The following is a 14,732-nucleotide window of genomic DNA, read 5'->3' as shown; positions in this document are numbered from 1 at the left end:
AAGGATATGTTAAATCTATAGATCAAGAAAACTGGTACCTGCATCCATTGCCGTTTAGCTACACAGAACTAAGTGAAATGTAATTAGGCTCTCCTTAGCAAAAAACCAAATAGCTTGATGTTTGCTTTTGCTGATAGAATAGGATATTACATGTATAATTTGAGGTTTTAAGATTTTTAGAAACCCTACTTTTCTGAATAGACAGACACCCATGGCATCTTTTTCATCATGTAATTGCATTATTATACCTGCTTGGCTTCAGACCTGTTTCTCTTTGCTAATAAGAAATTGTAGCCATACCTAAGAACTGAGGCAGGATAATGTTTGTTCTTTAACTGCTATTTATTGGTGCCCATCCCAGATACCAAAAGCAGCCTCAGAAGAAGTTCAGCCTGAAAGGCAAAAACAGAAATCTAAACTCGATGTGTTTATCCTTGTGTACGTTTATCCAGTGTATGATTCAACTGTGCGGTTAAATGCATTCAGTCATGTGCATTTCCAGTTTGGGGCACATGAAGTTGTTTTTCAAATACTTCCTTCTTCCAAACACAGGTGAAATAAATTGTATCGTGTCCTTTATGCCAAAATGGACAAACAGTCTTTATAAATGGCCATCTACATCTGTGAAATACAACAAAATATAAATATACCCCTTGGCAGATACCTGTCTGTGAAACATTTGAAATGATTCCTTCATTGTGGAACACCCAGTCTTACATGGGAATAGAAGCTCTGCTTCATCTGACATGTTAGCACTTTTCTTTACATAAGGCTGCTGGATTTTCCCCTCATAAGGAATGTTTGTTCTCCCTCTTACACCCAAAAGATTCCTTTTTTTTTTTTTTAAAGATTTTTTAAAAAATCTTTTAAATTTTTTAAAAGATTTTTTTAAAAGATTTTAAAAAGTTTTAAATTTTTTAAAAGATTTTTTAAAAGATTCCATTTTATTCATGAGAGAGAGAGAGTGCACACCTGTGCTCGCAAGAACAAGCACGAGCAGGGGGAGGGGCAGAGGAAGGAGGAGCAGGTTCCCCAGCCAGCAGGGAGCCCAACGAGGGGCTCCATCCCAGAACCCTAGGATCAGGGTCTGAGCCAAAGGGCAAGCATGTAACCACTTGAGCCACCCAGGTGCCCGTACCCAGAAGAGTTTAGAATATGAAATAGACATCTCCGACAGGGAGTTGGTATTGGTTCTCCGACAGGGAGTTGGTATTGGTTCTCCGTAGTCATTCCTCTGTGATCCCAGGTACTACTGTCTGCAATGAGCTCCTTGGCTGGACTGTGAACTTTTTTTTTTTTTTTAAAGATTTTATTTGTTTGACAGCACAAGCATGGAGAGCAGCAGGCAGACGGAGAGGGAGAAGCAGACCTCCTGCTAAGCAGGGAGCCTGAAGCAGGGCTCGATCACCCCAGGATCATGACCCAAGCTGAAGGCAGATAATTAACCGACTGAGCCACCTAAGTGCCCCTGTACGGGGAACTTCTGAGAATGTCTGGGATTGGTTTCTGTCACAGCATTTCCCAAAGTGTGTTCTGGTGGGATCCCAGTCCTCTGAACCTGTCCTAGGGAAATAAGTTTGGAGATGGCGCATTGCATTTTGCCCCTTCCAGGGATTTACAATGCAAGGCCCTGAAGTTTGGCCCTAAGGAAACCTCTTTACCTTTCTTTATTCCATTAGTTCTTGATTTTAACAATGAAGCCCATTTTATTTTATTTTAAGATTTATTTATTTATTTGAGAAACTGAGAGTGTGCAGGGGAAGGGAAGGAAGGAGAAAGACAGAAGCTGACTCCGTACCAAGCGCAGAGCCCTACTCGAGGTTAGGATCTCAGGACCCTATTAAGATCATGACCTGAGCCCTACTCAAGAGTTGGATGCTTAATTGACTATGCCACCCAGGTAGCCTTGGAAGCCCATTTAAAAAACAAAACAGAAAAAAAAAAAAAAAAACTATAAGAAAACTTGTATTTTAGAGAGTGCAGGTCTCTAATGATGCCTACTTTCTACCTAGACCCCTCTAAAATAAGTTGGTTTTTGTTTATTTAATGAGGAATTATAATAGTTTGAGGGAGCAAGCTAAATTTTGCTATTGTATTCCTCCCTTTGGAGACAGCACTCTGTGACATGTGCACTTCCTGGCTAAGTGAAGGGTTTAAATGTGGGTGTCCTGAAGTAAAAAAATCTTGAAAGTCCTTGGCCCCAGCCCCCCAGTTCAAGCAGAATTCCCAGGAACTGTTCTACAGATACCCCCTCTGAAGGGAAACAGTATCTCTTAATTTCTCTATTTGAAACAAAACAAAGCAAAAAACTATCCTTAAGTCATTGTTAGGTTCTCGGGGTTGGTCTCTCTCTGAATTCCCCCTTGGTAGTCTGAGCAGTCTTAGCCTGGGTAAATAGAACAGTAAGTATCTTCCCTAAATCGTTTGATACTTTACTTGTTTGAAACTAAAGAGCATTGGTCTTTCCGTTTTCCCTTTGCCTGCTCAGTACTCAGGGCTCTTGAACCTTCTATCATGCTAAGTTTCTGGGTGGGTTTACTCTCCTGGCTGCATTTTTTGGGCATTGGTACTCTGGTTGATTTTCAGCTCTCTTAAAATGAGTGCCCCAATCCAACACAGGGTTCCTGATAGGGTCGGCCGGTACAGGGTACAGCGGAGATACTAGCTTTTACTGTGTTGGGGATACGTTTCTTTGAATATTTATACAGACTAGTACTATATACGTTTTCTTTAAAAGGTCACATCCCAGTTGTGGCTAAGTTAAACTCTCAGATCACTTGCTCTCAGACTTTTTTTTTTTTTTTTTTTTTAGCCACTGCCAAGTCAGGTCTTTCTCTCTATTCTGGACTTGATTTTGTTTAATCTAAATGAAGGACTTTATATTCATTTGTCCTTGTTATCCCTGTTAAATTTAATTTTGCTGATTTTGGCCCACTAGGTTATGATGCTGACATTTGTCCTGTGAGATTTCCATGATCCAGGCTTTGTAGTTTCTCCAGAGTCATTCTTGTGTCTAAATCAAAGTCATTGATAAATATGTTCACCCACCAGGGGCAGCGTGCCACCCTGCCGGGGGCCTCCTCCAAGGGATTCATCTATTAATCAACTACAGAAACTGTTTTTTAAACAGCTGCCAAGGAACCCTAATAGACATACCATCCAGCTGCTGTTTCATTATTTTCTTCATAGAGGCTGTTTTCTGAGACTCTCAGATGCTCACTTGAAATTCATGAGCTCTGCTAATTACAGTGCCCTGATCTCCTGCCCGCAAACCTGTGCAGATGCTGAAATAGCTTACATGACCTTAACTTGGCTTGATTTATATCTCCCTCCTTCTCACTACCCCCTCTCTCTCCTCCTCCTCCCCCCCCCTTTTTTTGTTCACAGGCTTTCCTTATTGTAATCCATCCTAGAATTTGCCAATAATTGGAAGTAGCTTTATTGACCCATTGTTTCTAAAAATTTCCTTGCCTTTTTTTGAAGACTGGAATATTTAATTAACTTTTAATGATTTAGCGTCTTCATTTTCCATGATGTTTCTAAAATAACGTACTCTACCTTGAAGAGTATATTAAAGTTCCTTAGAATTTAACTGTGTGACATGTGTGGGCCTGGAGGTTTCAGTTTACTTTATGGCACTTACACAGACATTCCTGAACTACTCTTCCCTTTTTATGTCGATCGGAGTGTTTGCCTCCCTTGGAAAAGGCAGGCATGCTTTGATCTCCATATTATATCATTCTTGTGAAACAGTGGATCCCTTCATTGTTTGCACTTTGTTTGTAGCAAAAGTTCTTCGTGTGGCCTGTAAGAGTTCAAGGAGTCTCATCTGCCGGCCTTCGTGGCAGTAGCATTCCGTTTCCTCCTTAGTCATATGATTTACCCTGTAGTTTTGGGCACTTGTGAGTTGAGCCCATCACAGAACACTCCTGTAGTGGCCCTAATGTGTAACCTATCCTTTTCTTTGCCAGGATTGTTAGAAATTATATAGTGAAAATTATTGTTTATTTGTTTGTTTTTTAAGAATCCCATTCTCAGAAGAGCTTCTGATCTGAACTTTTTGTAACATACTCTCTTTAAAGTCTAGGCTACATGGTCACCTATGCCCAGCATTGCTTATTCTTTAACCTCTTGAAGTAATACAGCGATTTTCTTCTGAAGTTCTTCACACTTCTACTTCCCAAGTGGTTCTTCTCTGTTAATCAGAGTGGGGCCCAGAATATTAATTCTCCATGTTGTTTTCCAGAAAGGGAGCATTGACCTGGTATGATGGTGTGACTGTGGGGTCTCAGATGCTCCTCCTTCCCCAGCAAAGAGGGAAGCAGACCTCTGAGTCACCCGGGCCCGTTCCCTCTTCCTCCATTGCTACTTCCGATTACCTCCGTGCAGCTTTAGAATCTCTTCCAGGAAAACTTGGTCCCTCTCTCTGTCTGCCGTCTTGTTTGTGACATGATAATTTTTGATTCATTTTAAAGAAAATTCTTAACTAAAATAAAATAATTTATTCAGTAAAATTTTTCAGCATCTTAGCTAATTTTTAATAGAATTTTATTTTTTTATTTTTTAATAGCATTTTTATCTATCTATCTATCTGTTTATTTATTTAGAGATAGAGCACAAGCTGGGGGTTGCTGAGGGACAGAGAGAGCCCAGCTTGATCTCATGACCCTGAGATCATGACCTAAGCTGAAATCAAGTCTGATGTTTAACCAACTAAGTCACCAAGGTGCCCCAGCATCTCAGCTAGTTAAGACCATTACTGGAGATTGAAGTTTATGTAACAAACTCAAAGTGCTCCTATATAGAATAAAAGCTTGTTATCTTTAAAATTTTATTTAAAATTTATACCATGCATACATTTGTTACACTGGCTTTTTTTTTTAACTTTTTTTTTTTTCTTTAAAGATTTTATTTATTTATTTGACAGACAGAGATCATAAGCAGGCAGAGAGTCAGGCAGAGAGAGAGGAGGAAGCAGGCTTCTCTGGCTGAGCAGAGAGCCCGATGCGGGGCCCGATCCCAGCATCCTGGGATCATGACCTGAGCCGAAGGCAGAGGCTTTAACCCACAGAGCCACCCAGGCGCCCCTGTTATGCTGGCTTTTAAAGTAATGGGACATTTTGATACCTAGTATGTATTGAATCAGTGCAGGAAATATTGGCTATGTTGCATGATTTTTAACTTCTTTTTGAAATGAAATTGTCTTCTACTTAAATAAAAGATTTCAGACACAAATAATGAAATCCTCTTAAGTCTACATACAGGCAGAGCAGAGAACTTTGGAAATTATTGAGAAACGTACGTTGTTATACAGCTGTAGTTAGGTGTATGTAGGGACCTGTGGCCCGGGTGCCCGAGACCACCCTGAGGTCTGACGATTTGCTGGACTTGCAGGAGCGAGCGTGCAGCCCTGCTCACCTCGTGGCTGCTACTTGTTACAACAAAAAAAGATACAAAGCAAAATTAGCAAAGGGGAAACTGGACTGAGCAAAGTCTGGAGGGAACCAGGCCCCAGTTTCCCAGAGTCCTCTCCAAGCGGAGTCACACGGGAGATGCTCCATTCCTCCCGCAGCAGATGGTGACAGCACTGGGAAGTCTGGGTAGTGGGAAAGCGTCTCAGGGACTCCGTGCCCTGGAATGTAACTGGCTCACAGAGGCAGCCGCCGCCAGACACATCCCCAGATGCCAGCCTCCCGGCATGAACCACCTTCCTCATGCAGCGCCATGACCCGTTCCGATCAGTTCTGGGAATGGGGGAGCCCTCCCCACATCCAGGCTGCCAGCTGCCAGCCAGGCCCAACATGCGCTGGGACTTCCTAAAGACAGCCATTGCAGCCGCCGTGTTCCCCTTTTCTGCACAGGGCCTACAGGTGCTCTCCCCGGAAAGGAAAAGGAAGGAAAGAGATCAATGGAGGGGGTCGAAGTGCAGTTTTCAAGTAATGTCCAGATCTCTGGCTAATCTGGCTTAGTTTATTCATGTAGATCAAATGATCAGTTCTGAAATTCAGAAGTACAGAAGTAAAAATGATTGCCCTTCAATATATTTCTTAATTGATGTAAAATTCATCACGAGGAAGGTTTTATTCATACTTTTTGCAGGGAGCCAGGTCTGCCCTGGGAGAAACCACCTACTTTGCAAGCAGTTTTTGCATATAAAGCAGCCCTTTGGCGTTTGTGAACTTCACGTTCAGCCATCTATGAGGGACCCTAGAGCCCACGAGGCACCAGTCTGTGGTTTTTCTGAGATGTAAATGTGAGTCAAGCCCCACAGCCTCTGCAGGGGTCGTCACTGGGCTGCCCAGAGAACCTGCCACCCAGCCTCTTCGTTTCCATGCTTCTTATTCTTGCAAAACTCACCTAGTAGTGCTGCCGATGCGAATACAGTATTAGAAGAATGTAGCCAGAAAACAGAACACTGGGATAGACGAAAGGGTGGGATTTGACAGTCTTCCAGACCCACAGCATCCTAACCTCATATGCAGACAAGAAGCCGGGGTTCAGGCACGGCCTTCAGGGAGTGTCCCTCCAATGCACGTGTTCCTTTATCACGTGAGCAGACAAGTGCGAAGTGACAGCTGACTGACGGAGGCAGGCGCAGGAGCGGGACCTTGGGGGGCAAGCTGGAGTCACGTGGCCATGAGTCTCAGGCCAGACTCCAGGGGTTCTTTACACAGTTACTTCATTTGTTTTTACTTCACCAGGTTATAAGTGCATCCCTTGATACAGATTTGGGTCTGAAAGTCAAAATATTCTAGGGTTATAGGTGATTTTTCTCAGGGATTCTAGTGAACTTTCTGCAGGAAGACAGCAGTGCCCAGGCTGTGGTTAAAACAGCTCCACTGCTGGGTATTTACCCCCCAAAATACTGATTCAGAGGGGGTACAAGCACCCCGTGTGCTACAGCATTATTTACAACAGCCAAGACACAGAAAGAGCCCAAGTGTCCATCAATGGATGGATGGATAACAAAGATGTGGTGTGGTATGTATATATATATGTGTGTACACACATGCGCACACACACATACGCGCACACACACACACACACACACACACACAGAGGAATATTACTCAGCCTTAAAGAAGAATGGAATCTTGCCACTTGAAACGACATAGATCAAGCTAGAGAATAGAACGCTAACTGAGGTCAGTCAATAAAGACAGACAAATGCCGTATGATTTCACTCACGTGGCACTTAAGAAACAAAACAAGTAAAGGAAGAAGAGGGAGAGCCAAACCAAGAAACAGCCTCTTAACTATAGAAAACAAACTGGTGGTTACCAGAGGGGAGGTGAATGGGGGGATGGGGATTAAGGAGTGCACTTCTGATGAGCACTGGGTGTTGTACGGAATTGTAGAATCACTATGTTGTACACCTGAAACTAACAGGACACCGTATGTTAACTACCCTGGAATTAAAATTTAAAAAAAAATTTTTTTTTTAAATAGCTCTACTGCCCCTGCATGTGGTTTGCATCAGTTGTGGGAGTCTAACATATATGCAGTTCTTTCTTGTTCTATGACTTTTTATTTTAAAATATAAATTATTTTGTTCATCTTCAGGTTAGTTAAGAGAACACTTTTGTACCTGGTGTTTCTTTCATTAGAACATTCAAGGAGCTGATACTAGCATGAGGGGTTTCGAAGAACTCTGTCAAATAAAAAAGGACCTTCCTCACTGACTCTCGTGCTATTTGGCTTTAATGACTGCTCCCCACCCCCCAACTATTTGCAAATATAAAACTTAGCTTGCCTCAGATTTTTACCAGAACATAACCTCTCTAACTGATGTATAAGGGCCATCTTTTGGGAGATACAGAGGCCTTATTACCTTTTTCTCCCTCCACAGCTGGCATGTATCAGCTGAATTTCTTCTTCTTCGTGAGATGGGACATTGAGAATGCTCAGCATTAGGATAATAACCTACACAAAAATTCTTTCTTTTTTTTATTTTTTAAAGATTTTATTTGTTTGACTGAGAGACAGAGCCAGAAAGCACAAGCGGAGGGAACGGCAAAGGGTGAGGGAGAAGCAAGCTCTGCACTGAGCAGGGAGCCCAATAACGGGGCTTGGTCCCCCACCTCCGGATCATGACCTGAGCCGAAGGCAGATGCTTAACCATCTGAGCCACTCAGGTGCCCCTACACAAAATTACTTACTGCCAACTTTCAGCTGTTTTCCTACCACTTGACTTTTGCCACTGCCTTCCTCGTTGGCAGGTACTTAACTGCTGTCTGGTTAAGGTTCGTTTTAATTAAATAACCACTCGACAGTTATCACTGAAGTGTAATTTATATACTTATTCCCAAGGTTCATTTTCTTTTAAAGAAACCATAGTATTAGACACAAACACCAAGATTTTTGTCAGCATTTACCTTTATTCAGATGTAATTCACAAAGGGATTAGTAGAAAATCAAAGTGATTTTTAATTTTATGAAGATACTCGTTGCTTAAGACCTCGTATTTAATCTAGGTAGGCATCTGCTAACTACAGTATCCCTTATTTATTTGGTGGATATGGGTGAAAGTGAATTATTGTAAAATAAAGATATCTAAAAGGCATTTCTTCATAGAATAAACTTAAAATTAGTTGCTAGATTTCATGTCTTTTTCACTAGAGAATTCAAATTGTAGGAGTGTTGCTCTGAAAAAAATGCTGTATTATGTTCTTTTATTTAAGCTGATATTATCTTATCTCATGTTACATGTTAATATACTGGTGAGTTATTATTATTTAGATAATAAACAGAGCTCTGTGCTTATTGTAGTACTCTTTTTCTTCCTCTTTCAGACTCAATGATGAAGCACGGCGGCTCATTGCTGAATTGGGAAGTACATCTATTACTAATCTTGGTTTTAGAGACAACTGGGTCTTCTGTGGTGGGAAAGGCATCAAGACCAAAAGCCCCTTTGAACAGGTTAGTATCTTAGACTTTCATAATTACTGGACAAAAGTAAATTGTGTGAAACTGTACAGTGAATATTCCTATCCTAGTTATTTGAAACTTAAACAAAGCAGCCATTAAATATGTTTGTGTATTTTTCATAAGCTCTTGGTCATCAGTTATTTAAAATAATCATGGCATATTTTTTTTTTTTTTTTTTTTTTTTTTTTTTTTTTAAGATTTTATTTATTTATTTTGACAGAGAGAGATCACAAGTAGGCAGAGAGGCAGGCAGAGAGAGAGAGAGGAGGAAGCAGGCTCCCCGCTGAGCAGAGAGCCCGATGCGGGACTCGATCCCAGGACCCTGAGATCATGACCTGAGCCGAAGGCAGCGGCTCAACCCACTGAGCCACCCAGGCGCCCAATCATGGCATATTTTAAATCAAAACTAAAAAATAGGCCTAGTCTTCATGGAGTATTTTTTCCTGTATGACTGTGCATTGGCATATGATTGCTTTTATCATGAGCTGTTTAGGAAGTGTTCATTATTAAAGATTTTAATCGAGCTTTTGGTAGTATAATCAGTTAAGTTTAGAAATACTTTAGAACTTAGTAGACTATAAACTTGACCTTTTGGCTACCAAATGATCCTTCCAAAAAGTCCTGCACTGTTTTGTTCTTTCAGCTGGCTGGTATTTGACGGTCTCCCTGGCCGCTGGGATTGCTCATTTACTCTCTGAACAGTAATTTGCAGGAACTCCTCGTTGATATGAACGTTACTGAAACAAGGACGCTACAGTATGTTGTGCTGGAGAAGCAGTTCATAAAGGTGGTTTGGTTTTTTTTTAACTGTGTACTATTATTGTACCCCAACAGCACATAAAGAACAATAAGGACACAAACAAATATGAAGGGTGGCCCGAAGTTGTCGAGATGGAAGGCTGCATCCCCCAGAAACAAGACTAATGCAGAGGAAACTGAAGGAAACGCACTTTGCCGGTTAATGGCCGCGCTGTGACCGAGGAGCGATGTGTAAATACTGCGGGAGCATGCAGCCGTCTGGCGTGCGCATGAGCATTTATCTCTTTGGATATCGGGATTATTTATTGCTAACGTAAATAGACGCCTCTGTAAATAGTCATCGTAATGAGCAAATCACTGAACCATTTCGAAGCACATTTCTCTGATAGTAGTACGGTGTTAGACTGCTACGGTAGTGACATCTCTTCGTTCTAAAAGCATACCCAGTGGATAACTGAACAGATTATGAAAAATATATTGGTATATATACTGGTTGCTGTGAAAACCTATTATGGAATAATATGGATTTTAGGGAGGAGACTTTGTTTTCTTGTGTGTGTGTGTGTATTGTACACACACACACCCATATTCAAGTATATATATGTATATATATATGTTGCCTTTTAACGATAGTATCTTTTAAATTCCAAAGATACTTGGCTAGCTGTGTGTGTAATGTTACTTTATAGTCTGATCTCCAGTGTACCTTCTTTCTTCGTTTCTCTCTTCTCCTCCCAAAAAACCTAGAAATAAAATGATAACGAAAACCTATATCAGATATGTGAAAAGCACAACAGAATTTTTTTTTTTCATGTACACAGTAAAAAAGGAAGTGCGTAAATGTAGGTGGTATTCAGGACTGTAGCTTTCTGGGTTTTGTGTTAGCAAGTATGAATGACTGGATCTCACAGAAGCTGCTCAGAGCGAGGCTGGGGATGGCGGCCCCATGGAGCCAGGGGCGCGGGCCACCGCCCTTCTGCACCCTAACCAGGGGCTTCAGGACAGCCGCAGCTGTGTTCAGAGCAATGCTGTCGTGTGTTTCCTTATGGTTATCAGCACTGACCAAGTGGTTTGGAAAGAGGCATGCTTTAATGTCACCATTATTTTGATGGTAAACCAAGAAATATAATTCTGTATCTAACTTCATAATAGCAATTTTTGTCTGAAGATATAATGACATATTTAGAGAAGTCTTAATTACTACGTGGACTGATAACATTTAATATTTAAAAAATAATTTTATTTGAGTCCAGATACATAAAATTTTATTCACTTGAGATGTTCACTAAATGACTCAAGTTTCTTTGTTTTTGTTTTGTTTTTGTGTTAGGGCATTAAATACCTAGAGTGTATAAAGTATCTTAAACCAGAACATAAACTAATCCTCAAACTACTCACAGTAGAAGGCGGCACTTAAATTTTGAATTGAAATTTTAGATGATTTGTATAAAAAAACTAAAGGCAGTATTTTTGTTTTGCTGTCAACAACTTGGAAGCTATTCAGCTGTTTCTTAAATATTAATGAACTTTGGGGTACTGGTTCTTCTCTCAAACTGAATGTAATTCAAGAATAAATGCACCTTACACATTTAAAGAATTTTTGTAAACTTTTCAGATCTCTGGTGCTTATATGCTAAGTCACATTCAGCATGTGTATTTTGACATTTAAAATGCTTCCCTAGATTCTGTAAATTAAAAGAATAGCTATTTTCCAGATCCAGGTATGGTGAAATAAATGTTTTTTGCATTTTTTTTTTAAATAATGAAAATGCTCTCGGTTTTTGCATTGTGAATTGTTCTGTATTGTGTGTCACAGTAATAGGCTTCCGGAACTTCCCATTAATGTTGGTCACGCATTTATCATACTGTTTCACGTGGAAACTGAAGACAGTCCTGGGGCTACACACACTAATATCCTCAGGTTCTATCTTGATATCTGTAAACTTTAAGTATCCAGATGGCAAGACATCCCTTTTAAGGTAAAAACTAGAAAACGATAGATTTGCAAAGCTGTACTGACGGTCAGAAGGAGGGACCGAGACGGACTCTGGCGGCTCTGGTGCAGTTTGCTTTTGTTTCAGTTCTTTCTTGTACAGGTTGTGCCAACTTTGGAAGCAATAATTTTACTACATTTCATGTTCAGATATCTTTTAAAAGTCCACATTATAAATGAAACAATGTTCCTTTCATGTTAAGAAATTTCTTTATTAAAATCAGAAATTTGGCATTGACATTTTGGTGTACTAACTGGCATATAAGGACTTTTGGATGGATATTTTTTATTTATAATCACACTTTTTTTCCTGGAACAAGTGTATCAGTATGCCTATTAAAATTAAGCTAAGACAGTAGGAAAATAAGTGATATTTGGGAAATTAAAGAGAAATTGAGCCAGAGTCTTTATATTCCTGACTTTAATTTGATTAAAGTAAAATTTATCACGGTCTGTCTACATTTTGTATTTGTTTTGAAATGCATCAGCTATTATTTTATTATTTTATGTCAGGTGAAGCTCAAAGCATTTAGCTGGTATTGCATTTAGACTAAAACAGTTTTTACAAATTATAGTTTGAAGCCCCCAAAAGAGATGATAATTTCAATTCAGTTGACATACCCCATTTTTAAGTGAAGGAATGAGAAATGTGTTGTGTTCAGTTAGAATATTAAGAGTAGAAATGCAGGTGGTTGGGTGATGGACATTGGGGAGGGTATGTGCTGTGGTGAGTGCTGTGAATTGTGTAAGATTGATGAATCACAGACCCATACCCTTGAAACAAATAATACGTTATATGTTAATAAAAAAATTAACAACAAAAAAGTAGAAATGCATTTAGAATATTTTATGAAATGAATATGAGAGGAAAAAATTACCTGTATTGATTGGGGAAAAGATTTTTCACTTAACCTCTTTAATAAGGCCTTGGGCAGCGGCAGGTACATATAGATTAACATGTAGATTAATAGATAACATGTAGATTAACAGGAAAAGTACCCGATTTTGCCTTTTCTAAAGCACCCCTCAGAATTCTTTTGGTGCCTCTACCTAGGATGATTTTTCTACCACATACTTGTTTGGTATTTTTTTGTTGGTGGTGGTTATTTTTTAAAGATTTTATTTATTTATCAGAGAGAGAGAGGGGGAGAGAGCGAGCACAGGCAGACAGAATGGCAGGCAGAGGCAGAGGGAGAAGCAGGCTCCCCGCCGAGCAAGGAGCCCGATGTGGGACTCGATCCCAGGACGCTGGGATCATGACTTGAGCCGAAAGCAGCTGCTTAACCAACTGAGCCACCCAGGCGTCCCTTTTTTTTGTTTTTTAAAGATTTTATTTATTAATTTGACAGAGAGAAATCACAAGTAGATGGAGAGGCAGCCAGAGAGAGAGATAGGGAAGCAGGCTCCCTGCTGAGCAGAGAGCCTGATGTGGGACTCGATCCCAGGACCCTGAGATCATGACCTGAGCTGAAGGCAGTGGCTAAACCCACTGAGCCACCCAGGTGCCCCACATACTTGGTTTTTGATTGTCATGTTGCAATAGCTAGTTAATCCCCATGCCCCTCAAGCTTCCTCACTTTCACTACTCCCGTCCTACTGCTTGTGTCTCTTCTCCCACAGCCCCTTTCTTGAGGTTCCTGTCAAGTCAAAGCTAGCTAGAGCAAAAATCAGGCAGGCCTGGCTTGGGAGGAGCAGTCTGCTGCTAGGTGACCCGAGGGCGTGTGGGGTAGGCCATTCTTGAATCTGAGACTTCATCCACCAGAACCTTCCTGCAATCCAGCGAGGGTGCAGGCCACTGGAGGGCCGCTCTGTTAAGGAGGAAAGGCTTTCAATATGAGGATCTCTCTTCTAGAAAGGAAAAGGGACTTGCTGGCCCTTCAGTTAGAGACAGAAGAAAAGTTCCTCTTGCCTTGTTTTATGGGCAGTTTATAAGCAAACTTATTACAGAGAAGACCACCTTCCCAGAATAGCTAGTTCACAGGTACAACTCGCTGCCATTACTAAACTGACTGGGGCACGTGGCTGGCTGTAGGTCTTGGAACTAGGAACTGCATGTTCCTAGTGTTTCAAGTAATTAGCCCATATTTATTTTACTGGATCGCCAGCGAGAAAAGGGGCCTAAAACCTTAAAGAGGAGTGAATTCTGTAATGGAGACAGTGTAGTGTACTGGGTAACAGTCACACTTGCATGAGTACACGTCTCTACCTCATTGATGATTGCGTGAGGAACGGGAAAAGGTCCACCTCCTCACCACCGCGAGTTAAGGACGCTAGCACGGGTTCGTGGTGCCTGTGCGCACTCAAGAAATGGAACTGCTGGGGCGCCTGGGTGGCTCAGTGGGTTAAGCCGCTGCCTTCGGCTCAGGTCATGATCTCAGGGTCCTGGGATCGAGTCCCGCGTCGGGCTCTCTGCTCGGCAGGGAGCCTGCTTTCTCCCCTCTCTCTCTGCCTGCCTCTCTGCCTACTTGTGATCTCTCTCTGTCAAATAAATAAATAAAATCTTTAAAAAAAAAAAAAAAAAGAAATGGAACTGCTCGTCTGGCTGTTGTGATTGACTCTGTCTCTTGAAGGCTGGTCGATTTCAGCCAAGGAGAAAAGCTAGGCCAGCCTTCCGCTTCCCAGCCCCATCCTACCAAATGCTATGGTCTTCATGTGTGTGCCCTCCCCAGCACCCCTGTGTTGAAACCCAGTCTCCAGTGCCACGGTGTTTGGAGGCGGGGCCTTTGGGAGGCAATTAGGTCTGAAGGGTAGATCCCTCACTGAGGGTAGAGCTCTTATCCAAGAAACCCCAGAGAGATTCCTGACCCCTTCAGCCACGTGAGGACACAGCGAGAAAACACAGGAACCAAGAAGCAGGCCTTACCCAGACACTAAATGACTGAGCACCTTGATTTGGGACTTCACAGCTTCTAAAAACTGTGAGGACTGAATTTCTGTTGTTTATACCCCCCGCCTCCCCAGTCTGAGGTGTTTTTGTTCCAGCAACCCGCATGGACGAGGACAATCAAGCCCAGAGCGGAGCCATTGAATGCCTCGGACAGGAAGGCGTCGA

The 14,732-nt window shown here is 41.5% G+C and overlaps 1 protein-coding gene across 2 annotated transcripts in view; it reads left to right on the top strand.

The window, feature by feature from the left end:
- The window catches only part of FAM3C (FAM3 metabolism regulating signaling molecule C), a 51,135-nt gene extending 39,005 nt beyond the window's left edge, over positions 1-12,130 (top strand). For both annotated transcript variants that reach the window (XM_044246454.1, XM_044246455.1), the window contains 2 exons: positions 8,793-8,919; positions 9,763-12,130. In XM_044246454.1, the coding sequence (XP_044102389.1) occupies positions 8,793-8,919; positions 9,763-9,852 (217 nt within the window). In that variant the 3' untranslated portion in view covers positions 9,853-12,130. The remainder of the gene's footprint in view (positions 1-8,792; positions 8,920-9,762) is intronic.
- Positions 12,131-14,732: the final 2,602 nt, after the last annotated feature.

This window comes from Neovison vison, chromosome 4 (genome assembly GCF_020171115.1).
Source record: "Neovison vison isolate M4711 chromosome 4, ASM_NN_V1, whole genome shotgun sequence".
NCBI classification, from domain to species: domain Eukaryota; kingdom Metazoa; phylum Chordata; class Mammalia; order Carnivora; family Mustelidae; genus Neogale; species Neogale vison.
This window is presented reverse-complemented; position numbering and strand designations above follow the sequence as displayed.